We start from the raw sequence: 27777 nt of genomic DNA, 5'->3' as shown, positions 1-27777 counted from the left end.
ACATTATACATATCTGTTTTATATAAAAATTCCACAGAGGGAGACTTCTGAAGGAAAACGCAGTCACTCGTCTTTCAGCAGCACTTCGGTTGCCTAACCGCTGTTAGTGGTGACCTCTGATCAATGAGGGCAGTGGGCACATACCTGCATATTAATGACTCGGTGGCTGGAGTGGCCCAGGGTCTGGCTGGGGCTTGGCTAAACCCCCCTCYGAACAAATGGGCAGATTCAGGGTGTAAGTATGCCCTGGAAATGCCAACAGCTGCATTTCCGAACAGCTCACTCTGTGTTTTCTAGGTTGGGTGTCAGTTATATTTTTAAAACTGGAAGCTATTTGGTAACTCACAGCTGAAAAGTGTGTGTTTGTGTGAGAGAGAAACCTGTAACTCTATCTCATGCGAGGAGGCAGCTTTTCTGTTTCTGAATCATGCCTAAACCTTTTGGAGAAAGTAATCATTAGACTAGTGCAAAGATAGGGGGCATTTAAGCATGACCATGAATCACAAAGCTGAAAAGATAAGAGGTTAAAGGTAGCGCCTGCTCATCATTCAAGCCATCTGGATTTGGTTTATGGTACACATTCCTCAGCATCTGTTCTGGAGACCAGAGGATTTCCTTGTTTTCCTCGGCTTTCGTTCCCCCATCGTGTATGACAGCCACCCACCACTGCAGATGCAGCATGCTGTGTAAAGTTTTTTTTTAAAAAAAAACTCTGTGTAAAGGGGAGAAAAGAGAGCTTGGCAATTTTCAAAAGCTTATATTCCCTGTATACAGAAGTATATATAGAGTCAGAATCAGACCAGTTCTATTTCACAGGAATACAGGAAAGGTTAAACTCACTGGAATTGGTCTTTTTCGCCCTACAATAGTTGATAGTAATGTATTTCTTTCAGTTTCTTTTGTAAAGGATGGAGAAGTCACAAAATAAAAATAGATCTATTCAAAAATAATGATTTTTCCAGCAAAATTCTGCTCTCTGCAGGCCCTTGCTCGAGGCTTCAGCAGCTCCTTGTCAATAGTTTGGTCTGTTCGACAGGAAACCTGCATATCAATTCACCTTAAAGGGCTTGCTGCTGTATGGGATTTATAGCACGTGTTGCAGCAGGGATTCCTCTCACTTAATTTCAGTAGCTAAAGACTTGGCAGGTTTCGCTTCCCTCTGTAGTCAGTGAAGAGGTAGACATCTGTGATTCATCTGATCTCACACCTGGTGTCAAAACAGGTGGGATAATGACCTTTACTTCTCTCTCTACTTACTATAGGAGTCTAGATACTTGTCTCAGGCTGCCTTGCTCTTCAGCAGATGAACTAGCTGAGATGTACCTCACCCATTTCCTGCCCCACAGAGAGCTGATGGCCACAGGTCCTCTCCTGGTTCCCTCCAAGGTGGTGGCAGAGGCTCCTATGCTTGGCCCCTTCCCTGAGGCTTGCAGCCTCCCAGTATCCCTGTAGTTGTTTGTGCCAAAATGAGCTGGGATAGCAAAAACCTGCTATGTTTGTCACAGCTTTTGCCATRATGGTCATGACTTTTGCAAGCAGAACAATCTAGTTTTAGGACATTTGATGCTGGGCCAAAATCATCACAGTTGCATGGAGCAAAGTACCAAAGCAGTGTGCATTGGCTCTGCCATTTCAGCTTTGTTCAAAAGTGGTGGCTGGCAGCCTTTGTGCCTGATCAAGCATTGCCTCCAAAAGCCAACAGAGAGCCAAAAACCAGCAAAGAGCCACCATAAACACAGTATACTCAGACTATTTGACAGGTGACCTGATAATGCAGGGAGCTAAAGATTTAATGATTGTGGATCATGCTCTGAATGGATTAACTAACCCAGGGTATTTTATTCCCTTGGCAGATGGCTTTAGATAGGCACCATACCAAAATACTGGGGCAGGTGAGAGGCAGTGATTTCTTCACTCATTCAGCTATTGCCAAAGCAGAGGTGCGTCCACAGCCTCTCTGTCAATGTTTACCCTTGGTTTGCAACATGCAGATTAAAGAGACAGTTATTACACTGAGGGTTTTGCTCCTTCTGAATACTCACAAACTGTGACTAACACATCCACTCCCTCTTGCAGCCGAGGAGACTGTCAGTTCGTGACACTTTTATCAGTCACATCCATGGCCTGTGATGTTTACAAGTCGAGATTTGAAATTCTCCTGGTAAGTGAAGTGAAGCTGAGGAAATAACAGATCCTTTTCTTCTAGACGGCTGTATTTTATGGAAATACGGATCATTACCAGAATCAAAACCTTCTCTATAGTGAAGCAAAAAATGTCATTTATTTTGTCTTTCTGCTTTTAAAAAACAGCACAGAGTGATCATAAAGGCTATACAAAAAAATTATGAAAGAACACATCTGTATCTCTGGCCAGAAGTGAATGGCAGAAGGCACCAAGAGTGACTTTAGAACTCCTGCAGTCCTAAGACCACTGTTACTGTAACCTGTACAGGCATACAACACCCCTGCACATCTTTGTGCTTCTAGCTATAGCCCTACTTACTTAAGGCAGTCACACTCAGGTCGTCTGATTCAAGGAAGGCTCWCCAGGAATTAACTGTAGGTACCAAGTCTGAGCATGGCTTGTCCTGGCAGAGCAGTGCAAGGCACTCAAAGTACGGCTCCAGACCAACAGTTGCATGACAATGATATCAACAATTATTTTTTTWAAAAAAAATTCTGAAGTCACTCTGCAGAAAGCAGGGTTGGAAACACTACACAAAAAATAATAAAGATTTGTGAGACCACTATAAGAATGGCAGTGTGAGGAAAAAAGACAGTAGGAAGATGGAGATTTATGAGGACTTATAAGGCATTATTGAGAGAGTGAGAAGAAGAAACAGAAATATGTGTAGAGACTACAGGGGTCAAGTTCTAATCTCATATCTGAAGCTACATGTGCATATATGCACAAGTAATTACTCTAGTGTATTGGTAAAGGCATATACAAACAGGTATATACATATGCAAACATTCATTTGCATTCACTGATATGAATTATGCATATGTAGTTTCCTGTAAGATGCAGAATCCTGTGGATTGTTTAGTATCACTTAAGATTCCTGCATTTTGAAAATATGGTCCTTTGTGTCTACTTACACCTCTATCAGTATTTTATTAAACTATTGTCTATATCTTAGATGCCATGTTGCAGAGATTTACACCAGTAAACAGATGGGGTTACTGTCCATCCACATCGACAGCGTAACAGCATACATTGGATAACAGAGCAGCAAGGTAACAACCTTTTTCAACCCTCAGATGAGGCAGAATCCTCTAACCATTTTATAACATCCAGAAAGAAAGGAAGGTTTATAAAGGGAGAAAAGAGTAGACACGTTGCAGCATTGTTCTTACTACAGCAAGAGAGATGGTCACCTATCTGTGCTGTGTTATGAACGGAAATATACTTTAAAGCTAAATAAGAAGTGGCGATTGATTCTTCGTTGATGATAGAACCACTGCACAGCCATAATCAAAGTACTTAACCTTTTGTTCCTTCTTTCTATGATGGAAAAATAGGAATGTTTTTTGGTCTTAGATATATTGTTAAACAAAATATTGTTTGTAAGGTGCTCTGAGAGGAAAAGATTTAAAGTGCCTCAGAAACGCCAGTGTTGTTAAAGGATTGTCTAAGGTCAGTGTCCCCTTTAAGTCCACCTGCGAAGATTTAAAACTCCATTATGAAGGCTTAAGTGGAAATTAAGTGGTATCCCCACACTTGAGGCTCACTCCCCCTGCCTGAGGGTGAGTCGGGTCCTGCTGAAGTGCAAAGCCTTAAAGCACTCTTGGATTGGGGCCAAAAGCCCAGACACAGCAGGACATGTAAGTGTCACTTACTGACAGATCCTCTCCTGCCATTCCCAGTACTGTCAAAGCAAGCGAGACAGAAATGATCAGTTTGAGAGTAAACTGCTACAGCTTAATTTAGATGTTGGCCCAGAGAGAAATGGAGGGGGAAATCTACCTTTTTGTATCTGTTTTGAGACAGTGTGATAGTACTCTTGTATTCTTTGTTCTCCTTCTCCACATTGCCTTGGAAAATCCTCCTTCCCTGACAATACATCCTAGCATAAAATCACTACGATCAATACTGGTTAACTCTCTTCAGAATCAAAAGCCCTTCCTTTCTTTCTTGCTAGATAAGAAGCAATCCTGCCAGCCCGCCCTTCGGGAAATGTCAAACACTTTGCAGCCTATGAGACCAAGTTGATAGCTTTTGCTGCTGGACAGTATATAGAAAACTTAGGTGCATTAGTCAGGAGTCAGGTTTGTCGTTCCAGCTGAAATAGGTGAGAAAAGGGAAAATTACTGGGCTCATAATCCTTTATTTCCAGCTATTCCAGCTGACCACGTTAAAAGGTATCTGCAAGCCTGTCTTTTCTTACATCTTGGGACAGCATGTTTGAAACCAGTAGCAGCTCTAGGATTAGTCAGTGGTATTTAATTTCCTTTAATTTTATCCAGAATCTTCCTTATGGGAAGCGTACCAAAATGAGGATTTATGAGATTCATTCACAAAGAATGATACTAGTGCACAATTTGTACTCAGTATCAGAGTAACTGTGTGAAAATGAAGCTGATCACCACAATGAACAGCATTTAAATGAAAATGGACATATTCCAAACCTACTTCAGGCTAGAGGTCACTATGTGGGTGCATTTGTCTGCTCCTTGGTGAGCAAATTCATCTCTCTGAGCCCACAGAAAGCTAATCTGGGGGACAGAAACCAAATAGGTTCCCCCCCCCCCCGGCTGATTGAACAGCACTAGCTTTYGGAGAGACAAGTGCACCAGGTGGACTGGAACAAGAGAGGAAACCAGGGAAAGGGAGTCTGCTCTGCAATCAGGAGCTGCGAGGGAAAAGGAGAAAGCAGGATCAGCCCTTTCAGCAGTAGTGAGCTCACTCCCAACTCACTCCCAACAAACTCCTCTTTGAAAAAGCAGCTCCCCTGAGAATATGACTGTTCCTGAGCGAACAGTCATGTCCTTGCCATGGTGGAGCCCGACCCGTTAGTTTSGCTTGTGCAGGATAGACGCCTCAAGCTGTATTTCCAGGTCTGAAGCTGGGGGGGGGGCAGCCCCGGCAGCAGTGGAAGCAGTCCTGCCTGGCCCTCACCTGCTCTGCCCCTTCCTCTACCCACAGTCCTGAGCTGGGACGTGCATTTCTGTGGCTAGTGATAAAATCAGCTAAGTTAAATTTAACATGGCAAAAGCATTATTTCTCTTTGGCAGACTGTGGGGAAGGAGAAGTGGAGTGGACGATATCTTTCACATCCCTTTTGCATACCACTTTCCTGGCATGCACACAGCTGTCAGCACKGCAAGATTTTAATCTTAAACAATTTAATTTTAAAACACAAATTGTTCCTTACGGATTATAATCATTTATCATAGGGACATGTACCTTGTATTATCTTTAAATACTGGGTTTATTTGATTGACTGTAATGGTTCCTCAAGTTAGATTGTTATTTTATATATTTGTTCTCTTTTTTTAACCTTATACACACTGCATAGCTATAATGGAACCCTTGCGAATCTAATGGGCAGTAACACTGAAACATTCTTTCCCAGTTTCAATGATACCATACCATATCGGCACATCTGGAGGTCAAGCAGTGTGGCAACATGATGAAAACTCCTGTTAAACAAGTCATTTGTCCTTTCACAGCTTAGCTGAGGCAGAATCTGTTTGAACAATTTGCTGAGGAAGTGAGTTATTTCAGTCCTACAAAACTAAGTCCACAACATTCGCTCAAGTATCAAATTAGTGCTAGTACAAAAAGGTAAGTATTTGTAATATCAATTTCTTTCTGTACAGAGCATAAACTGAGATATCGTCTGTTTTACTTGCATTATTTCTTTCCCTGTAGCAATATGCTCTATTACCTGACTAGCGCAAAATGAATAAGAGATCCTAAATTTTTACCAAAGCTTGCACAAAGGCTCGAAATAATACCATTTAATTGTCTTAATTTATCTGTGAGTCTTTGTATGTCAGAAATTTGGTCCTGATCCACAGTGAATTTGAGGGAAAAAAATATGAGAAATCAGTCATATGGTACTTTTTTTGCATAAGCAGCAACAAGAAATACTAGAAAGTGCTTATAACCCTCCCTTTCAGGAGAGGTTTGTATAGTTATCCAAAATTTCATGTGCTTACCCAACTTCCTAGGCCTTTAGACACTTGCCTACACCAGAACTTGGACCATTATTTTGTCAGAGGAAATTAAGTACTAACAAAATATAAAGTATTTAAAATAATAATCAGAATAAAAAGACAAGGTATAAGGACTTTTGCAGCTTAAGCAGCGGTTCCACTAATAGTCTGCCAACATCTTTTAGTCATAGGCYGGCTATGTACCACCATGGATCTGATCCTAAAATACTTTGCAGTTTCAAGGTTCTGAATTGCTGCCAGCTTCATTATGTAGTTCTGAATAATTGTGGGTGGTAGTAAAGAAGTGCAAAAAAAGGGAGATAACACTGCTCACTGACTGGTTAAATGTTCACTTAGGATACTTACTACATGTAAGAATAATCATCATATTATCTTCTTTTCATTCTCTTTGACTGGAAATCCATGCAGAAGTTTCAATKGTATTACCAGATTTTTTGAGAAAGGTTTCAATGATTTTTATTCAGTTTTTTTGAGAACTTCTTAAGGAAATCTTTTTTAAGTATTAGGCAGGAATGAGAAGATGTCACTTTACGTCAGCTAGAAGTTTAGCTTGCTTACTTTGTACTCAGAGCAGTTACGTTTTTAAGGTACTTACTAAAATGGTGACCTTTAAATTTGTTTATTCACAACACTGTATTGCCTTTTTTTACTGATATTTTAAGAAGTCACAGACTGATTTAAATCTCAGATATCATACTGCAGATACATCTCATACAATGTTAGTAAATAATACTGTGACCATAGTTTCATTTTTCATTAAGAGTAAAGGTGTAATTGTTTGTAATCCAGTATGATAAAGGAAAGGAAATACCATGCTCAGCAAATTAGGCTTCATATGATGGCCTTCCCTAAGAAATGCACATTTAGTGAAAGACTTTCAGGAATTATAAATAGCAGAAACTTGTGGATTCAAAGAGTAGATTTTTTTACTGTCGGAAATCAGAAGCACTGCAGCTAAGAATTATTAATAAAACAAGGGAAAAATATTCAGTGGCCTTCAGAGGTCAAGGATGAAATAGGTGGACAGCATTCATTATACACTCTAAAGCACATTCTTTCAATCATCATCTCTGTCATTTTCATCTGTGAACTGGAATTCTTTAGGAATTACTGAAATATGCTCTTGAATTAAAGCTCAAATAACATTTCTCAGTGAAATCCTAGCTCCACTGAAAGCAGCAGGAGTTTTACTATTGATTTGGCTGGGGAATAAGAGCTCATCAAGGAGAGGGAGAGGAGGAATTGTTTGATTTTTTGTAAACTTTGAGTATTTAAAGAGGGTAGAACTGTTCTGCACCAAAATCCTTCTGTAGTTCACAAAGGACAGTGAAAAATGCTCTGCCTTCAATCAYGTGGTCTTTGTAGTGAGCGCAGATGGGAAAAGAAAGGCTTCGTCCCTTCATCCAAGCCTTGGTGGGTTTCTGATGGCAGCAACACAGTCAGATAAAAATTCTGTGTGACCCAAGAAAAAAGTGCCAGATCTGTCACTGGTTGATGACAAAACCTCATCAGCGCTCAGCGCCTGTGTGTGAGCAGTGGCAGCATGGTTGAGTTTCAATGAATATTTAAAGATTTCTTTCCATTTTTCATTTTGGGAAAAAAAAAAGATTTTGTTTTCGCTGCTTTGTACTTTTGCTTGAATCACTCCTTTTTATGAATCAAAAACCTTCAAACATTCCCTACCGTCTTTGCAAGAGTGCCTGATTCTTACAAGCCTGAAATAAATCAAGACCTTGTAACTACTAGCAATGACCGAGATATCTGCTGTGAAGGAATCATTCCCATTTTTCAGCAAAAATACATTGTGTTTTGTCTCATCCTAATGTATTAGCTCAGTACAATAAAATCAACTTAAGTCTCTTATCAGTTGGTACATTTTCTCAAAGTACTGATCAAGGAACCAAAAGGGATTTGAGTCAATATCTGAGTACAAGGATGAAAGAAGATGAGTTGTTGCCTTGCAATCCCTGCCAACAAACTTTACATTCTAACAAAAGGCCTCATTCCTAGTAGCCTTTCCTTTGATTTTATCTTTAAACAACTTCTTTGTAGTCTCTCCTTCCTTTTTTTCCCCAGGTTCCAGTGGGGTTGGGCTGATGTCAATGAAAGGTCTCATAACTGATCAATAGATTCTGCATCAGGTGATCGTTGACTTTTAATCACTAGTGAAAGATAAAACCTAGATAAAATCTAGTGTGTATTCAAGTCAACCTTTCTTGCAGGAACTAGGCAAATACAGAAAATATCCATGTAATTTACCCCCGTAACATTTGTATCTTATTCTGAAAATGCTGACTAAAACTTCAGTTTACCTTCACCTCTCAGTATATTTATACTGAAATACTTTTTTTTTTCCATTCAAAGTGTGGTTTTGAAATGCATGACTTTTTATTTAAAATGTTTAAACACGAATGCTTTGTTTCACACAAGTTCCAAGATTTCCCCATTGCATACATGTTTTTAACTTGCTAGAATATTTTAAATTGTTTTCAACCAACCTAAAGAAAAATTTAATTAATTGTTTTCAGAACTTTCAGAATTCTGAATAGTCAAATGTGGAAAATTACTTCTGTAATACTAATAGTGTAATACTCCATTTCCTCTGAGGACAATGCACATCACACTCAGGTATATATCAGCACTTCTGCCASTGTCTTTCTGTTGTGTAAAATTGGCTGATAAGCAAAAACAACATCTACATTGATGTTTGAGTAATTATTTTAATTTTTCTCTCATCTCTTAAATTATTACATGATAAATACACCCCTAACCATAAGAAGGTGATTTATAAATTTCTTTTATTGCCAGCAAATTAAATGTTTTTTTCAAGCCATATTTCAGTATTGCATTGCTTTGACTGCAGTCATATACAACAATACAAATCCACGTGTGCTGCTTCTGTTACTGCTCATATGATGAAAAATGAAGATTTCTGCACTTTTTTTCTTAGGGATCACATTAAGACTTAATCCAATCGAATTTATTTTCAGTGCTCTGTGTAAACAGAGGGACATGCACAATGCATCTACAGAGGCATGGCAGTGCTTTTAGTTCCAGGGAGCTGGCTGATGAGGATGCAGAGACTCATGTCCAGGTCAGCAGCGCTCATCCCCGGCCACCACACCTGCTCTTCAGCAGCGCTCATCCCCGGCCACCACGCCTGCTCTTCAGCACAGATGATGCTAGCTGCAGCCCTGGGGCCCAAGCTGTGCCCCAACTTGTGCGGGCCCATCCGCCACCCCCAGGAAGCCAGACAGACATAACCTCTCACAGCCCTCCAGGGAGGAGATCAGAGGGCAGCTTCACTTACAGCAGCACAAGGGATCCTTAGAGGTCCCCGTCCCAAACCTTAGGGAAACAGCCGGAGCTACACCTCCCAACACACTCTAACTATGTCTAGAATTAATGAAAAAACCCAAGCCTCAAATGGTTTGTTGCCATTTGGCAGACGAGGGTTAAGCTCAGTGAATATTTCTCCTAGTAGTTAAAATATAATCCAGAAGAATCAAAGTAAATTTAACCAAATTGGCTCCTCCATCTAAGCAACTGCAGGGTCTCACAGGCCATTGCCCCAGCACAATGGAGGGCGCAGTGTAGTGGTGAGACCACAGGCCAAGCACCAAGACCTGCTGAAGTTGGCACTACTGGCAAAAGAAGTCAAGCTCCAGCGTTGAAGTTCTTAATCAGCTTTCTAGTGTAAAGGTAGTGATCCATACTGAATCTTACAGAGTGCTAAAAGTCGTGTGAGAGAGCAACTTTCAACAAACCAAGAAAAAATTACATATGAATCAGGATAACAGTAAAAATATTGGGCTTTTACACCAAATAGAAACAGATGCATGTTTTATCTATCCCTTGTGTCCAATTCTTTGGTCTGATGCTTCCTTAGTCACTCAGGTTGTCACTCAATCCGTAGAGTTGCAGAGCATACTTGAAACAACAATACAAATAATACCTTCAAGCTTACAGTTACGTCAYGTCTCATTTTCCTGCTCTTTTTTGTGTGCAGTTTGTATATAGCAGCATTTTCTACAGTAGTAGTAGTAGTAACATAGCTCTACAGTGTTTTAGAAGAAGGACAAAAGTAGGCACTTTTAGAGTTGTAAACATTTGCATATTTATCGGTGCACGGGCAATCTAACTTCTCTTGCTTAAAAAGAAAAGCTCTGAACTTTTCACAACACGCATTCACAGGARGCAGCCAAGGCATTTCTCCCCACTTTGGCTCTTGAATTGTTGGGCAGCAATTATTCGGAGTGCTGAAAAGTTATTCCGTTATGCCCTGATAGTATCTATGTATTGACCACAAACAGAAGATTTCTAATCACACACATCTCTATGATCGAATCAGTCAGACTGAAATRCTATTTGTATTACTCTTTAATACATAAGAAGCACTTCCCTCTAGCATCAGGCCAGAACTCCCTCCCACAAAAGCATTTGCAGAAGGAAGACTCTTGTCAGTGACAGAGCAGGTACATGCCCCTATAGACTGCTTGACTGCTTCAGATGCGTGGGGGTTCATAGCACATAGCTGGATCGTAGTGAAGCAGTGGAGACGAGGAAGCAAAAATACCAGAGTTGCTTTCCCAGATACCACAGAGTAGATAAACATGGCTAGATCCTCTCCCACATGCAAAGAAAAGTAATGCAGTTATTAATCTTGTTTCCTCAGAGAGGACAAGGGGTGATTTATTTAGTATTTTACTCATCTAACATGTTCAGTGTGTGAGTTACCACTTTGATTTTGTTATTTTCCCACTAGCTAGAAAGCCACAAAATTCCTTCTGGCCACAGATAAGGGAACGGGAATGACCAAGAGTGAGAGGCTGAGACTGTTGATCAACTTTAAACCAACATATAAAAAACATCTGAGTGGCCATGTGCTTCTGGGGCCTGAAGAAGACGCCAGGCGTGCTTAGGGAGGCAGCACTGGTGGCTTCCCACGGTGCCTTGCAGCTGGGCACCTTGTAGGGTGACAGGGTCACAGTCCCAACAGATGGGATACTGACTGGGGTAAGGACCTAGGGCASGCAGGCTGCAGCTTCAGTGTTGCTCACAAGTGCTGTATTCAGCTCTTTCTTGCTCGAGTCAGGAGGCTGACACACTGCAAGGAAATAAAAGCACAAGAAGCTGCAGGTTTTGGAAGATGACACAGTCATGTCACTGCAGCTGGTCTCTGAAAGGCTCCTGCCTCTGTAGGGAAAGTACAACAATCTGAAAAATGATGCCAGCATTTATTTCCCATAGTGGCCTTCTTCCCTATGTAGGGCATGTCAGTGACTTCACTACAAATCACTGCCCTGGCTGATGTGACTCCACCTCCCACAGGACGCCAAGAGTAGGTTCCCTGGGCCCTCCACATTGCTCTTCTGCTCTCCCCAGGAGAATTCCCAGTGGGAATGGCTAGAGGTTTGAGGCAGCAGCACTGGTGTGGCAAAGGTCCTGATCAAGCACGCTCTACCCTTCAGCAGGGCTTAGCAATGTCTCATTGGGATGGCTGTGGATACAGAACCATTGCAGAAGTCAAGGATGCCCTTTCATAGTGACCCCAGCTTGACAGGGTTTTTTTATTGCCCTTTTTCACATGGCATGACAACAGAATCAAGCAAATGTAGAAGGAAATATCATGGTTTCTTAGTGTCTCTCCAGGTCTTGTAATAAAAGTCTAGTCTTCAACTTTTCCTACCAGTATGAGCAATGAATCTGGGAACTGAGTCTATACGTTATTTAATCTCTGATAGGGAACTTTACTTGCTATTGGGCTTAAGAGCCAGTTTCTCAAAAATAAAATCAATGAGAATTAAATATCAGAACAGCATTGAGGTCCTGAGCATAAGTCTCCTCTGAGTCAAATTTTTGCAGTCTCTCAGTCAGCACAGGTTGAAAAATGATCAGCAACGCCTGCTTGCCCTTTTTTTTGTGCATTTGCTAACAGTGAGATGCAACAAGAGCCAGCTGAATTATCTCCTACTCATTGTTTATGACCCATTTGCAGGACTTACATGTGGAATTGTAGTAATTTAAGTTTTTACAAACATTTTCCTGTCAAATGATTTACAAAGTTTAGTCAGTGAGACTCACTGACTAAAAATACAACAACTGAATAACGAGCAGAAGTACATGATAATTAAAATACTCTAAATAATGAAAGCATAGYCCAGTGAGAAGTGAAACTGGGAAGGCTCAGTTGCTTGTGAATTTCTCTCATTTTTGTATATATAAAATGTGTGTGTGTGTGCATAGGTATGAATGTGTATATAAATACACAAGTATATACACACCTGGCAACCATCAGTGGTGGAAATAATCACACTCTAAAGCCAGCAAGTCAAAGGTCAAGTTGAAGGGCTTTTTTACATACATAGGGAAATCCTGCTTTGAATAACCAATGACTTAACCTTTGCCAGCTATTAGTCTAGTCAGTAGCAATTAGCCAAAGGAAATTAAATGATGCAACTCTCAAGGAGAGGTGTTTTGCCTACTGAATAAGACCAGGGATTAAGCACAGATACTTTCCAATGCCAAGGGAATACTCAGCATGATTAAGTACACAACTACAAGTAATTGAACTTTTTTTCCTCCCATAAATGTGCTCATATTATGGAATGTTTATCGCATCTTGTGATTGGACACAGCTGATTTATCCAACAGGATGCAAGTGATTTTTAAATAAAAATACCCATTATGTTTGCAAACCAGGTAGCCACACAAGTATGGATTTGCAACTTTTATTTAGCCATTAATTTCTGCAAACAGAGCCATGCATAGGTCCTTTCATGGGAACACTTTCATAAACTAATCCTTTGCCTTCTACATCGTACACAGATATGTCAGCTCATTTTAGTTTAAGGCTTGATGTTAGGTTTTTTAAGACTTGATGTCTATTCTTCAAACTTCATCCAGACTTCCAGGTTACCTAAACAAGTGTCTGTAATATTTCAGAGATCATACAGATTGCAGCCATGTCTTATGTGAGGTGACTAAATCTGACATTTGGACAGCAGTCAGATCCCCCAACCTCTTCCCTCTTCCCCACTCACCTACTGCCTAACCACAAAACTCTGTGCTGGCATCCAAACTCTCCCAGTGCTGTTCTGGCAACGGGGGTGATCACTGGGTTTTTCACTATCTGTAACACCATATCCATAAGCATCTTTCAAAGTGTGCTGATTATACCAGGTCCTGCACAAGAAACAACTAGGAACAAGATGTTTATGGATGTTTGTCATTACAGCTACACTAGACAGGATTATGCCTGTTTCATGGGGTTTGCATGCTCAGCTGGGATGAGGGGTAGYTCACCTTTGGGAAAAATTAAGCAGCATTTGTGGCTCAAGGCCTCGTTTTCTTAGTCGGTGTTGTGATGACTCAGAGAGCAGCAAAACTGGTTCAAAAACAGACTGAGATTCAGCTATGTAAGGCACTACTGTCTGTTTACCCACAGTGATGGAGTACTTCCTACAAGCCTTTTCTCACCTGCTTCCAGGAAGATCATCTGCATTAGTTTGAGCAGTTGGAAGTTATGGTCTAAACTAACCTCTCTGCTTTTGCCAGAAGGAACAGTCAAAGGCTCTTCTAGCTCCACAGCTAATTGACTAACAAACTAACAAACAGCCAGGAGACAAAAACATCTGCCTCTGCACAGCTACTGGGAGAATGCCTCCTTTTACAACGTGTGTCTGCAGCTGGTGGCCTGCAGACCACATCTGGCCCACAAGAGACAGTTGGGCATCCTGCTGACAATCTTCCTCCAGGCCCCATGCTAACAGCTGTGGGATTGGCTCAGGCAGGATTCACTGATTGTGAGCTGCTCCAGCACCAACAAAGGGTCCTCGGACAGCTTAGATCTGGTAATGGCTGGTCCCTTGCTGATGGGCAGCAGCAGCTGGCCAAGAAGATGCTGTGTGGCAAGAAGAGGGCACAGTGCAGACCTTGCAGCAGTAAAGAGAAAATAATATTGCTGGTGATGGGCCTGGGCAATTATAAGTTGAGTCTTGGATTGTCTGAAAAGCTGGAAACGTCTGGGAAAACTTCCGAGGAAGGCGAGGAGGTGAGTTCAAGGCCTTTGGTAAATAAAGAAAGAAGCCCTATGCAATAGGAGAACTTGGGTTATTTTAGAAATGGAGAATAACGTAGAAGTCCGATAACAAAAAGCATATTTTCAGCCAGGAACAATATTAGAAAAAAAAGAGTAAGGGCTGGCATGAGACTGAAGTGCAGAGACCTCTCCCACTACTGCCTTCCTTGCCATGCTCATCTGAGAAGAGGAACAAAAGAGCTCAGGCACCCAGGAGCTGCCAATTCCATAGCTGTGATCAGCCAGCTCTGTTCCTGGTCTCCTTCTTCTAACTCCCCCCTAATCTCATTCCTTGAAGCAGGGGCGGGGGAAGTAGCTCAAGAAGGAGCAGGAACAAATGTCTTCTTCCTAGACTAGATGAAAGCTCTAAGGGGTAAAATTACTTGAACTCTAATAAAGGGGTGAATTCTGGGCACATCATGGAGCACATGTGCTGCTGCTCAAGTGATACAGGAAAGTTAGAAGTAGCCCTGGCTCTGAGAGTAGGCAGCTCACAACTGAAACATCAGCATTTGGATAAGTCCATGAGATTTAGYAAGAGTCTTGCGAAGAGCAAATTAACCTTTCTGTTAGCACTATGCAAAGCTTCAGGAGCTGCAGGTAGGGATGGAGATGTGAGTGGAGGTAGGAAATATCTGCACCTGTCAGACATTAGTTGTGTTAGAAAAACTTAAAACACCTGGGTCTTTGAGYGTTTAGACTCTTTTGTGTCTGGCTCTGGGATGGCTTGAAAGAAGAATTGGGTCAGTGCTCTTAAAATCTGCAGGATGTCATTTTGATCCCTCCTATTCTCCCAGACTATGATAATCCATTTAACACAACTGACATGCTTATTTTTTTTTTTAATAATGTCCCTCTAAGAGGTGGTAGGGAAGTAATTGTAACATTTCTGTGGTCAAGTTGAATTGTTGGATTATTTGCTTATGCTGATTCTGGCAATCAAATCTTTGCAGCAAGTCTTTGTTTTTTTAGCACTCTTTCACGTGAGTGAGATATTCCTCTGTTTTGCAGCTGGGAAGTGGCCCTACAGTATGCAGCTTTACTCCTCAAGGAAGTACAAATTTGTGTAACTCCTGCTTACTAATTAAGTAAAACTTTGAGCACATAGTGGGACTAGGTGACCTCCAGAGGTCATCCTGAGTGATTCTAAGTAAATAATGTATTTAGTGGCAGCATCTGTGCTAGATCTGAATGAATGATGTATCATTCATACAAATACTTAACAATCATTCTAAATAGTTTTAATAGAATAAATTCAGACTTATAACCTGCTAACTCTATGCTGATACCCTCACTTATCTTCTTTTTTTTTTAATTCTTTTGAATAAATTTATCTGAGCTACCTGAATGCTAGCACACTAGAGACAGGTTTTGTAACATTGTACAGACATCTAAAGGAAGAGACAGAAGACACAGCAAAAAACTGTTTGGTTTTTTTTTTGCCTTCCCCCCCCCACACCTCCCAATTACAAATCCTGTTTACTTCAGTGAGGACCATGTTCGGCAAAAAGAGATCTTCAAAAAATTCCTACTTCATATACATTTTTTCAATAATTTAGGCTTCTTTTGATAATGTACAACAGTGTTCCATTTGTTAGTAACTGTACCATTTAATTACATAGCTACAATATGAAGAACAGTAGGTAAATACAGTAATTGTTTTAACTGTATGAAAAGAAAACCCAACTTAACTCACTTCACAGTAATAGTAATTACATTTAGCTCACTTATGTTTTTTCATTGCTGTTTCCTTAACGCACTGATTATGTTGCAGGAGTACATGCAGCAGTTACACAAGCCTTGACTTTATTCACAGCTGTTGCCAGCATGTGAAGCCAAGCGGTCTTTGGTGACTGCTTGTGAACAAACAATTGATGCTCAGTTACCAGATAACAACAACTGCAAGCTTCTGGCACGACTTCAAGGTCCACTTAAACATGAAGAAAACCCCAAGTGTAAATTTGTTAACAATCTGATAAGAACACAGAAATACTGATACATACCTGTTCATATCATTAGGTATACTTTCATAAATTCTGGTTCCCATCTATATACATGATGGGGTTTAAACAGAACAGGCAGAAATAAACGTATGGGCTTGATTTTTACAGTTTGGCATTTAGCCTTATAAAGCTTGGGAGAACCTTTTAAAATCTGATGTGTAATTAATTCTGTGCATGTCTCTCCACATGCTAAAAATCTTAAGTCTTCACCAGGTGGTGCACTTCAGGGATCTGAGTTTTGCTGTTTTTGTACAGAGTGGTGTCCCCTGGCGTAGTGCTCTGGCCACCAATGGGGCTTGTGCCACTGAGGTGCAGCAGACAAATTCTGTGAACATTATCTACAAGAAGGGAGCCACAAACCAAATGGTTCAAATGTTGATCGCATTTGAAAAGTCCTAAGAAAGACTTTTGTTTCTAGATCCTGGCAACGCTTTCTTTAATCTTGCAATAGGAGTGGCTGAAAGCATTTCTGCAACTGCTCAGGCTCAAGTCAAGCTGGATGTTGCAATGTGAAATTCCAGGTCAAAAGGTGAAATGCTGCTAAATTTAAGATTCATGTTTATGTACATGAGTAAATGGTTACTTGGAACATTTCCATTTCAGACATACTATATAAGGTATGGCTGTTCTGTTGGGGGTGTGCAGTGGGGTGCTTCCCCCCCCCTTTTTCTCTTCCTTTTTTCCATCTAGGTACTGCAGTAATTTCACAGGAATTACAAACTGGAAAAACTATCCTCAAATATGCTTTTCCAAGCATGCAAGCCTAATTGCTTTTGTGCATCCAGACTTATATCTGTAAATGTTTAGATATGGCCCTGTAGGCTTACTTTGTCATCCTGAATATAGGATTAAACAATGTATTCTCCTGCCTGTTTYTTCTGGCTTCCTACTGTTTGTCTTCCAATATTGGAAAAAATGAAAGAGATGCAAGAGGTAAGAATCCATTCATAGAGATACAAATGTATTTGATGGGATCCTGTCTTAATGGGAGAGATTGTTGTGTTTTTAATTTTGCAAATGTCAGAAATTAAAGGGAGCAAACGAGAGTACCAGGAGTCAAATGTTACTCTAGGGAACCGTTTTGCACAGGTATACCACACTCTTTGCCCCACTGTGATGTTGGGAGGACAATGTCGTTCGCTCCTTTTGAAGGGTTTGTAGAACAGCTCATCTGATTTTTGAGCAGCTTGTAACACACTTGGTTTGGTAGCTGCAGGTTGTCTATACAGCTCCCCAAAATATTTAAATCATACAGTCTCACTGGGTGTAAMGCCTTCATTTCCTCTTCCAAGGTGGTATACAGTTTCTGTTGCTGAATGAATGCTGTTACCATACTGAAGGATCTGAATTTTAGTAGAAGATGGAGTTACCACAGCAACCCACTGACAAGGAAGCAGGTATGAGTATTAATTCATTAAAGGTAAAATATTGGGGCTTATTCATCCCTCCTGCATCCATGGTAATTGTTGCTATCCCATTAATTCCTTACATTTCCAAAGGTGATGCTAGGAGCAAGCTCAACATGCTTATCTGTCATCTTGGGGTATCTGGCATTAAAAAGTGTGGGAGAAAATTTATAGGAAATGGCGTATCGAACTCAAATTCAAGTATTTTGTTCTGGGTAGTGTCAACTTTCCAAGTATATCCTTGCCTCAGAGACAGTTTAGATTACTCTTTTAAGCATTATTTAAACTTTTTACAGGTGAGAGCTTATCATTTCCTGCTCATCTTATTTTCCATTATTTCTTAACACCATTTGATTACATCGTGCTTCTTTAGTGTCTCCATTTACTGTTAGGTTAATATTAAAATTTAGCTTTGGTGCTCCTGTGAGAGCTCCTTCCGCTTCAGCATGTATTTGCTGATAACACATACTTGCACACCCTTCTTCTAAACTGTCCAGGGTGCTAGGGAAAACTAGGCTTGCCAGCCACCAGAGCAGGCTCTGACCTCTGGTTTCTGCTGGGACAGARGTCTGAAGCCAATTGAGATGAAATATAGTCTAACATTGCACATGCARAACCACAAACACCAGCAAGCTCCCTCTGGAGAGGGTCCCCAAACATGCCCATCTCTGGGCAATTTATACCTTACAATCCAAGTTCCCACCCCTCACGTGACACCTCTGACCAATCACAACACTAGGGTCTGGGTCTTCTCATTCCTCATTGGCTCCCCTCATTGTCTCCAGGCCGCCGGTTTTCTAGCTTCTGCTGGCGGTTGTAACCAGCTTGAACCGGTTCTGGGGCCTGCTTGTGGCTTGAGGCTGTAGYGAGTAACTGGGAGCTCGCAGCTTASGGCCTTGTTCTACACAGCCCCAGTCCAGCCTTCTTTAAGGATGGTAAATTCTTGTATATTACCCAACCTAAGCAACTTTTTTCAGGGTTTGGTGACTTGGTGAAATCACTTCCCAAAGTTCTATCTTGATTTACATCGATTGCTTGCATAGAATTTTATCCCTGAAGAGCAGATCTGACTCATGCCTTGTTCTGTCATTTGCCATCTTATCTTTTTTTTCATTTCCCACTCTTGATAAAAATTAAGTATCTTACATATACTAGGTTATTACTAACAAGCCTGAYGCTAAAGTATATTTAATTTTCAGTAGTTTCAGAAGTGGAAGTAATTCCAAGATGAAACTGGCTCTGTTCTCATGCTAGATTCCAGAACAACTTGCCAGGCAGTAATATTTGATACTGAATTACAGCAGTTGAACACCTTATTAAGTGTTTGGGAAGGAGGGGGAGGGAACCTGTACAGAACTGCTGCTAAGGGCTTAGCTTATTAAACTGATACCTCAGGCTACTATCATAAAGAGCACATTAAAGTTATGTTGGCTTTGTTGTTCTCTTCAACAACCTTTTTATTGAATTCTTGTTCTCTGTGCACAATCTTGTTACAATGTTAAGAACTGGTACAGGGGGTTCTTAAAATGCATGTAACACTTCCCTGCAAACTAAGACCAGGCACACATGTTCTCTTCCAGTCCCAGCTGTGTTGGCTGAAGATGCTGCTGCCCCCAGCAGTGCAGCAGCCCTCCCCGGCTCACCTGTTCTGTCTCTTCAAGCTCTGCTTTGGCAGTATCTTGAGACATGCAAGAGATTTGGATTCTCCCCTCTTCCTCCAAATGCAGGTCCACTATTAGCTGCACAAACAGTTGTGTTAGGAGCTGGGGAGTTCATGTGCCACACTGTGAGAAGGAATGGATGGGTCGGAAAGTCTCTAGTACTTGTAATACTGGCAAAATACCCATAGCATCAAACTAAGGGCTTGGATTTGCTACCTGAGCTTCTTGTGTGAGTGCTTCCTGACCTTGAGCAGGCCTAGGACTTGAAAGGTTGACTAGCTAGGTTGGCTAACACAGCCTTTGTGACTGCAGTGGAGGTACCAGAGTGGTTTGTGCTCTAACGCAACTGGAGCTGGGCAAGACCATGTGAAGCCAGCAAATGAATGGATGTCTCCTTGCAGAGGTGTTGGCTGTCCAAAAGTTGAGCATGGGCTGGTCTGCTGCCACAAGTCATAAATGAGTCTCTATTTCCTCCCAGTGTCAGATTTTCCCTCAAGTCTCTGGGCAAAAGTGAAACTGAAGGAAACATCCTCAAATTCATGTAGTGACACCGGTCCTTGTCATGTATGTACTATACAACTAGAGCTGTGGTTATTTTTTCTAGAGAATAAATATTCCTTGTGTATATGAGGGGAACATGCAGGTGCTATTACACGAGAAACTGCTGGGCTGTGTCCTGAAAAACTTAGTCTTCTCTGGCATTAGAAACGTAACTTTGTGAGCAGACGGTGATGCTAATTGAGTTACAATACTGTGATTGAATTGCCCAGTGGGAAGTGGCTTTTAAAATGTCGTAACTTAAACTTTGATTTAGTATATTGCATAAAAGTGTATATGACTTACATTTGATACATCCTCTTTATTAGTACTCTGTGAACAGAAGTTCTTACGGTCACTGTAGCTTGTTAAGTTTCTGCTGCATATGCTTCCTCATTGCTAACTTTTCCTCCTATTGTTGGGATCCCACTTCACAGAAATGCAGAATATTTTACCAAGGGGGGGGGACGGGACCTGGAGGTCATCTAGTCTGACCTTCTGCTCAAAGGGGGCAGGTTTTTGGCCTTGTCTGGCTCAGCCTATGCTGGTATGCAGTACTGGCTCTTTCCAATCATTACTCAAAGCATTCAAGTTAAAAAGTTTACTTGGGAAGTAAATATTTAAGTTTTTGCATAAAAACTGCATGCACAAATACATCGCCCCTCATGTATGCACGTTTATCTGTAATATATTACGCTGAAGTGCATGGGGCAGGGAACTATTATTATGACCACACTTGTGGAAATATTTGAATTTAGCTGACTTTATGTAAACACTTTGGCCTTAAACCCACAGAGTGCAGTGACATGTACAATGCAGCAGTCCAGTTATTAGCTCTGTGTTTGAAGGCTTTCAGACCCCTTAATGCCATCCCATCAAGTAGGGGGGACCCTACTTGACCCCCAAAGCTTATCCTTAAATATTTTCTCAAAATAATATTCCTCTGTGAAAAAAACATACATACTAAAAGCAGTAAAACCGGCAAATTTTCCCCACAAGTAACTCAGCCCAGTCTGACAGTGGTGGGGAATAACCTTTCCCCTGTGCTCCAGTGGTCGCTAGATCAAAGATTTCTCATGTTTGTTCATGGAAAAGCCTTATTTGCTGTTGGCCTGTGGWCATCAGTGCAGCTGAGGTTTCCCCACTGCAGAAGGGATCCAGCTAGCAGCACCATGCTGAAGCAATTGATGTCCTTGAAGAAACTTCAGTGTGCTCTCCAGGCTCACACTGAAGTCATGGGGACAGTGCTGAGGGCAGGGTGGCTGTAGCCCTGTGGCAGCTAAGTGCCACCTCAGGGCTGGCAGGACTGAWCCCCTCTCAGGGCAGCTGCTAGCAGGGCAAGCCCAGCTACTGCTGGAATGCAGCTGGGGCTTGAGGCGCAGCCTTTGAGAAAGCTTTTCAATGAAACTTTGTGGAGAAGCAGAAAAGTGTGGAAATCTGGCCAAGAGGATCGTATAAAAGACCCAACTCTAATCCAGACAAGATAGTTAAAGGCTTCATCCAGCTATTCAGAAAGCACAAGCAAAGTCCTACAGGTGCCTGAACTGCTTCATTTCTTTTTTTTTTTCCTCACCATTTTTCTTAGTTGCTTTTAGCTGAGTTATGATCCAGTTGGTTTAACATCACAGTTCCTGAAGCCTTTTCATCTGTTTGATTTATAACCCATCCCAAGAAGCTCCTGGATTTGGTGTTCTTTACCCAATTTTGCGTCACACAATTCCAGCTGCCAACTGAGAAATGGAAAGTGTCCAGCTGACCCTTGCGTCTGACCCAGTCTTTCAAGCCAAGGACCAAAGGCAGTAGCAAGATATTTTGGGACCAAGACAGGATGTTAGCTGATGTGTTCTTCCTTCCAAACACAAACTGACTTCAAAAGAAATAGACTCATATAGAAGATCATACAGGCAATCCTCCCATGCACAGCCCTTTGTGGCAACAGATAGTTGGATAAATAAATAAATATTCCCGGGCTTAGTGGGGCAGGCTTAGTCTTTGCTATGGCTCTGCCAACAGTTTTGGTAACTAAGGGAACCAAGAAAAGAGCCACAAGTCTGCTTTAGTACTGGCAATAGCCCAGTGTGCTGCTGAGTTCCTCTCCTTCCTTGGCATAGTTGCATTTTGTTGGAGGTGGGGACATGGCAACACTGAGTGGCTTATTATAAAAAAAAAGATTGCTATTTAAATAAACAGGATGATGGATAAAAAGAGAACAATATTAAATAATGAATGTAATTATTAATGAATTTAGACTTAAACTATTCTTGCAAACTGAGCATCAGTATGCATGTGTCTCTTATTTATTCATTTATTTTTAATGTTCACAGCAACTGAAACTCTGGAATTTTTAATTAAAAAAAAACCCAAACAAATATTTCAATGCCATCAGTTTTCTGTAATTCAGCAGTAGCAATAACAAAGTATTCAGTCAGTACAAAAAGCAGATCTACTGATAATAAATGACCACATTTTTTTAACATGTTTAGCAAGAGGAGGATAAGAAAGGCAAGCAGCCTTTGAAAAGCTGCAGTCCTACATTGTCACAACATTGCTCAGGGCAGWTGCAAAGGCAAGAGTCCCACATCTGCAATCCTACCTCCCTAACAACAGGCAACAATCTAGCAATAACACTTACCTTAAAAGTTTTAAGTTTTAACCCTTTCTTAAGAAGGCATTTGACCTCAGAACTAAAGCAGTTTAAGGGCATGTACTGTATGAGTTTCAGCAGCTCTGGTGATGGCCAGTAACTCAGTCCCTTTGGATAATGAAACAGCAGCCGTAGGCCAATGCAGAGCATCTTTAACAAATATTCTACTAAAATGCAAAATGAATTGAAGAACTGAAATATCTGCAAAAGATAYTGAAGAACTGAAATATCTGCAAAATCAAGAGATCTTACCTAGGTTAACTAGGTGTGGGGGGGTCTAGGACAAAACAAAAGATAGGTTCAGTAATTCAAGGATGGTTGGAATAACTATCAGAAAAGTATAACAAATCCTGAGCAACTGACTGTAGAAAAATTACATGATGCTCATTAATTCTCAACTAACTGAGCTAGACTGATGCTTCAGGGAGTGACTGAAGGGTCAGAAAAGCAGGTCAAGCTGTCATGGCTTAAAGGGACAATATGGTGACACTAACACAGTAAGTGTGTGGGTATGAAGTGGCAGTTTGAACTGGCTTATAAAACCTGTTGCTCAACAGCATCTGTGTACCTTAGGGAGGCATCACAGGTCAACAGCTAGTGATATGTTTAGCATCTCATACTGCACAGAGCTCAAATCCAGTGCACCTGTGGCCAACCAGAGTGACCATGAGTAAACTGTGGTTACAATTTCCTGAATTTCTCTAGGCAAGAAAGAAGGAAAACTCTCTTAAAAAAAAAAAAAAAAAAAAAAAAAAAAAAAAGCAGTAGTAGGAAAACTACGGCTGGAGAACACAATAATTTTCTTTCAATATTGTTTAGATTCTTCTAGCCTAGAGATAGCTCAGTGTGGCATGACTAAACTATAACACAATTGTACATATAAAGAGCACTGTTATATTCTGGGGCACAGTTATCAGAAATCTCTGCCCACAGTGGCTTGGAAAGCTGTACTTAAATCTTGTTTTCAACTTGTTTATTTTAAGTTTGTCCTGCCTAAAACATCCACAGTCTAGGCCATTATGAGCACTATCACCTAATCAGGCTGAAACATCAGTTAGTCCTGATTTTTTTACACTTAAGTTTATCTTCACAGCAATCCCTACTGTGTTGGGGAGTGAAGCTATGAATAGAACAGCTCAGAAATGCGGTCAACAGACATTTCCGTGCTACTCTAGGGAAGGTACAGGTAATTATTTTAACTGTCCCCAGTTTGTTCTTCTGTCCATAATAATAGCTTTGAGTTTATAAATAATGAAGCAGGATTTTAAAACCCAAAACAAACCCCTCAGTTGTCCCAGGAACTGTGTTGTAATTTAGTCTCCAAATGTGGTTTTGTAAAAGAGATCCAAAACTACACTGTATAAGCCTATAACATACAGATGTGCGTAAGYGGAGCAAAATGACAGGATGGAAACCATCACAAGGAAAATAAACTCTCTCATCATTATTTCACTGCTTTTTACCTAAAAAACCAATGGCCTATTGTTTTGATTAAAGCTATTGTTCTGTTGCATTTTTTGTTATTGAAGGAAACAGTAGTTGGTCAGTGACAGTTTCCTGAGAAGCAGCAGCTTGAAAAGCTAAATACAGTATCCTGTGCTTAAGGCTTTTGCTGCAAATTAAGGAAAAGCTATATTGGAAAATGTAAGTTACTGTGGTAGATTAAAGAACGTAGTTTAAGATTCAACTTGCTTAAACACCCCCACTTCAAATACAAAACACACTCCAGTTTTATAAGCAAAGTAATTAGTTAAAAACTACTAAATGAAGCAGACCAAACATCTGTCCTGTAGCATCCTGGCTTCATGGATGTTCCTCTCATGTTACCAGGTGGCATATCCCACTTGGGACAAGAAAGAAAATTGCTATGTTGGGAACCAGCACAGCAGGAGGCTTCATTAGCCATGAGCAGGAGTAAAGCAGGACTTCAGGAGGAGCAATGCCCTGTTTGCGCAGTCACCTTCACCACAGTAAGCACATCATCAGCTGGACAGCCTGTAACGTATACTTTGGATAAACAGAGATACCTATGGACAAAAAGCAACTATGGTTTAAGAACTTTAAGAGCTCTTTGCCCACCAAGGAAACAAGTTCTATATTAAAAACTTTTTGCAAAATACATGCTCTGTTCTTTCTCYGCTTAATACCTTCCTCATTTGAAACTTGGCATTTGACAACATGCATTTAGAGCAACACTTGATGATAACTCAAAGATGTGCAGTTAATCTGTGTGTAGTTTCAGCTCCTGAATGCCAAGAGTTGAAGCGTATTTTTTTGAGAGAAACAGGCTTGACCACGCAGCATAATTGTGTTTATGTAAGTTTTTAGATCACCAAGGATGAGGGAAGTATTTATACTTACTCCTCTGAGAAAAGACCAAAATTTCAAAATGAAAAATTCACCTTTTTTTCAATGCCACCTGATCCACAGACAAACAAGTATAAGCCCTTGTAGAGAGTTTTCTGTACTAAAGAGAGAGAAAAAAAGCTTACTTTTTTTTTTTTTTTAAAAAAAAACCTTACAGCTATATATTATCATAAAAACTAATTTGAAGAAAATAAACTTTCACTCTTTGGTCTGTCTTGGTACCACTCCAGAGACACATAACAGGAATATTTCAAATTCATTTTTCTCTCCTATTTGCAGAATATAGGAAAGTTGCAGTCCTGATTTTCCAGGTTTCTGAAATGAGAAAGATAAAGAATTTGTAAGTTGAAACAAGATGCCTCTGCYTTCTTTAAAAAAAGAAACAAAAATACAGGCATTACAACCTAAAATGTATTTGTGATATTTTAGTGCAATTGTTTGTTTGCCTTCAACATAATAAACAAAAAATTTTTTATTTACTTATGCCGCATGCACCTTCCACTTATCTGTGTATCCCTATTTGGGAGGGAAACAAAGACCTGTACTYATATTCCAGCATGTTATGGGCTTTAGACTGTACATTGTTATAATAACTGCTACTAACTGAAGCCTTGATGTGTGATACTGTGGCATGTCTATTAAGATAATAAAAGTCAGGGTTTTATTCCATCAGATCAACTGCACAGATGTAAAGAAAAGGTCTTCAAACAATTTCTGTCTGTTTCTGAATGAATTAAGATGTGAATGTCTCTCAAAAAGTTTCCTGTTCTGTGACATAAGTTTTAATGTCCTCATCTCATCTGCTTCCTTACAACCTTGAAGATATTTGCATTACATTCAGAGRTCTAGGCTGCTTCTTGCAGTCAGAAATGCTCTGAGGGTGGCAAAATACCTATGCTTCCTGTATCATTTTAGTGCTGTCTACTTCAAAGAAGAGACAAGTGCGAGAATATACCTGAAACTGTGGATAACTGTGGCCTTGCCAGCTTGCAACTGACTTGAGGAAGAACAAACAAACCTAAAAACTTCAGACACCCAAAGCACAACAGGCAGAGGAAGAGTGGGCACCTGCTGCAGCTCTGATTAAATTACAGGGATCGTAGAGCTTCAAAGGATATTTAACAGATGTTACTTTTGCAGAGTGGGTCAGGTTCATAAATTCACCTTACTGTGCAAATAATACAACATTTTAGTCTTTCATTTCTTCCTACTGGAAGAACTGTCACCTTACAAGTAATTCTTATTCCAGCTGGTGCTATCTACAGGTATCTACAGGTATCTACAGGTATTCAATTTTTCTCTTAGTGTATTGGCTGGGCAGTTTAGGTCAAATAGGGTAATGACCAAGTGATAAAGAATTAGCCAGATTCCCTCAGGTTTATTTCCAGATTTTTATATGCTTGGGTGTTTCTAATAAAAAGCATAGCTCCAACAGAGAGTATAATATTGTGAATACTAAGTATTAGCTATCTGTTGACAGAAAAAAATCAGCTTTTTCAACTTAAATTTTTTGCTTGGTTTAGCGTATGTTCTGCTCTGCATATTTTTTGTGAGAGTTATCATCTGCTTTGTTAACCCTGTGAAGGGGTGGGGGAAAATCAGACTAAYGACATCAGTGTTATAGCATAATTCTAGCAGCAGGAACTTCTCTCTTTCTGTATCTCTTCCACAAGCCTCGTTAAGCTATGCGTTGCAAAGGAGGATATCAACTGCTCATTAAAACAACTGTTCTCAGCTACACATGTGTGTTTACAATGAAACATCTGCAGCTCTTGGACTAATCTCTGAATATTTTTCAATTACCACATCTTAAAGATTTGAGTCAGTTCTAAGGAATTGGCACAAACCATATTACTAGAAATTTTACATTGTACACTAAAACCCTAAGAAAATGATTCAAATCAAACAGAAAAAAAGTTCCTCAATCTGTCATCAGAGAAACAAACCCACAAGTACCTCAGAGTTTAATATCAGACCACTGTTTGTTCTTCAGTGAGCTGTCATGAGAAGCAAACCCAGGGAACAATACTAAGCTTAGTCTAAATACAAATACCTTAAAGCAAGTTATGAGTAAATGACTACTAAATGACTACTATTTCTTTTGGGGTGACTAACAGGACTTAAGATTTCTTCAGACTGACTTTCTCCATAGCCAAGAGTGATACTGTTCCAGAACCAGCTCCTCAGTGTGCCAAATGGACAGAGTTGGGAAAACCAAAAGGCATCGCCAGTTCATACCAACAAGAGGCTGGCTACCATTTGGCAAATGAGAAACCCACAGGATAAAGTGCAAATTATAAAACATTTCCCTGAATCCTTTATGAAGTCCTCAGTGAAAGAAGGTCCATATAAATGGACAATCTTTTCTATATGCATGCTAAAAAGGATAAACACCCTCCCCCAAAATGGAAAGGAAAATAAGGGCTGTTGACCAACCTGAACTTGGAGCTTGCTCTTAAAACAATCCTTTCACTTCCTCTGTGATGGGGTCAAGGTCAATGTCATAGAAGCAAGGCCTCGTGGGCAGTCCTGGCATGGTGCTCATCTAGGGGAACAATAAAATGAAGTTATCTGCCTGCATCTGTAAGCATGTAATTGCTCCATGCATGTAAGCCTGAGATTAAGAGAGAGGCTAGATTGTTCCTTGTGGACTCAGTCACAGATGTGATTTTCATTATATTTTTGTTTCTGTTAAAAATATCAAGCTCTGCATTTCAATTCCTTTTTAAGAGTATGCTTCTAAAAGAGAAAAGCTACAAAATGCAGGCTCCTTCACAGTAAACTCTTTAATAAAATTTAGACACACTGGGACTTATTGTCAGAATTTCTTCTCATTATTTCTACTGAAAAATTCACACAGCAAAGGGCAAAGACGTAACGGCCTAAATTCACCTGG

The 27777-nt window shown here is 40.4% G+C and overlaps 1 protein-coding gene across 1 annotated transcript in view; it reads right to left on the bottom strand.

Annotated features, from left to right (window-relative positions):
• Positions 1-22241: 22241 nt before the first annotated feature.
• Positions 22242-27777, bottom strand: part of MTHFD1L (methylenetetrahydrofolate dehydrogenase (NADP+ dependent) 1 like) — a 162331-nt gene continuing 156795 nt past the window's right edge. The window contains exons 27-28 of the mRNA XM_085310809.1: positions 27318-27426; positions 22242-25196 (exon numbers count right to left, since the gene is read on the bottom strand). Coding sequence (XP_085166935.1) covers positions 27337-27426 — 90 coding nt within the window. The 3' untranslated portion in view covers positions 22242-25196; positions 27318-27336. The remainder of the gene's footprint in view (positions 25197-27317; positions 27427-27777) is intronic.

Source organism: Rhea americana, unplaced genomic scaffold (assembly GCF_003343005.1).
Source record: "Rhea americana isolate MKP2758 unplaced genomic scaffold, rheAme1 scaffold_108, whole genome shotgun sequence".
NCBI lineage: Eukaryota > Metazoa > Chordata > Aves > Rheiformes > Rheidae > Rhea > Rhea americana.
The sequence above is the reverse complement of the archived record's forward strand: the minus strand, read 5'-3'. Positions and strand labels throughout refer to the sequence as shown.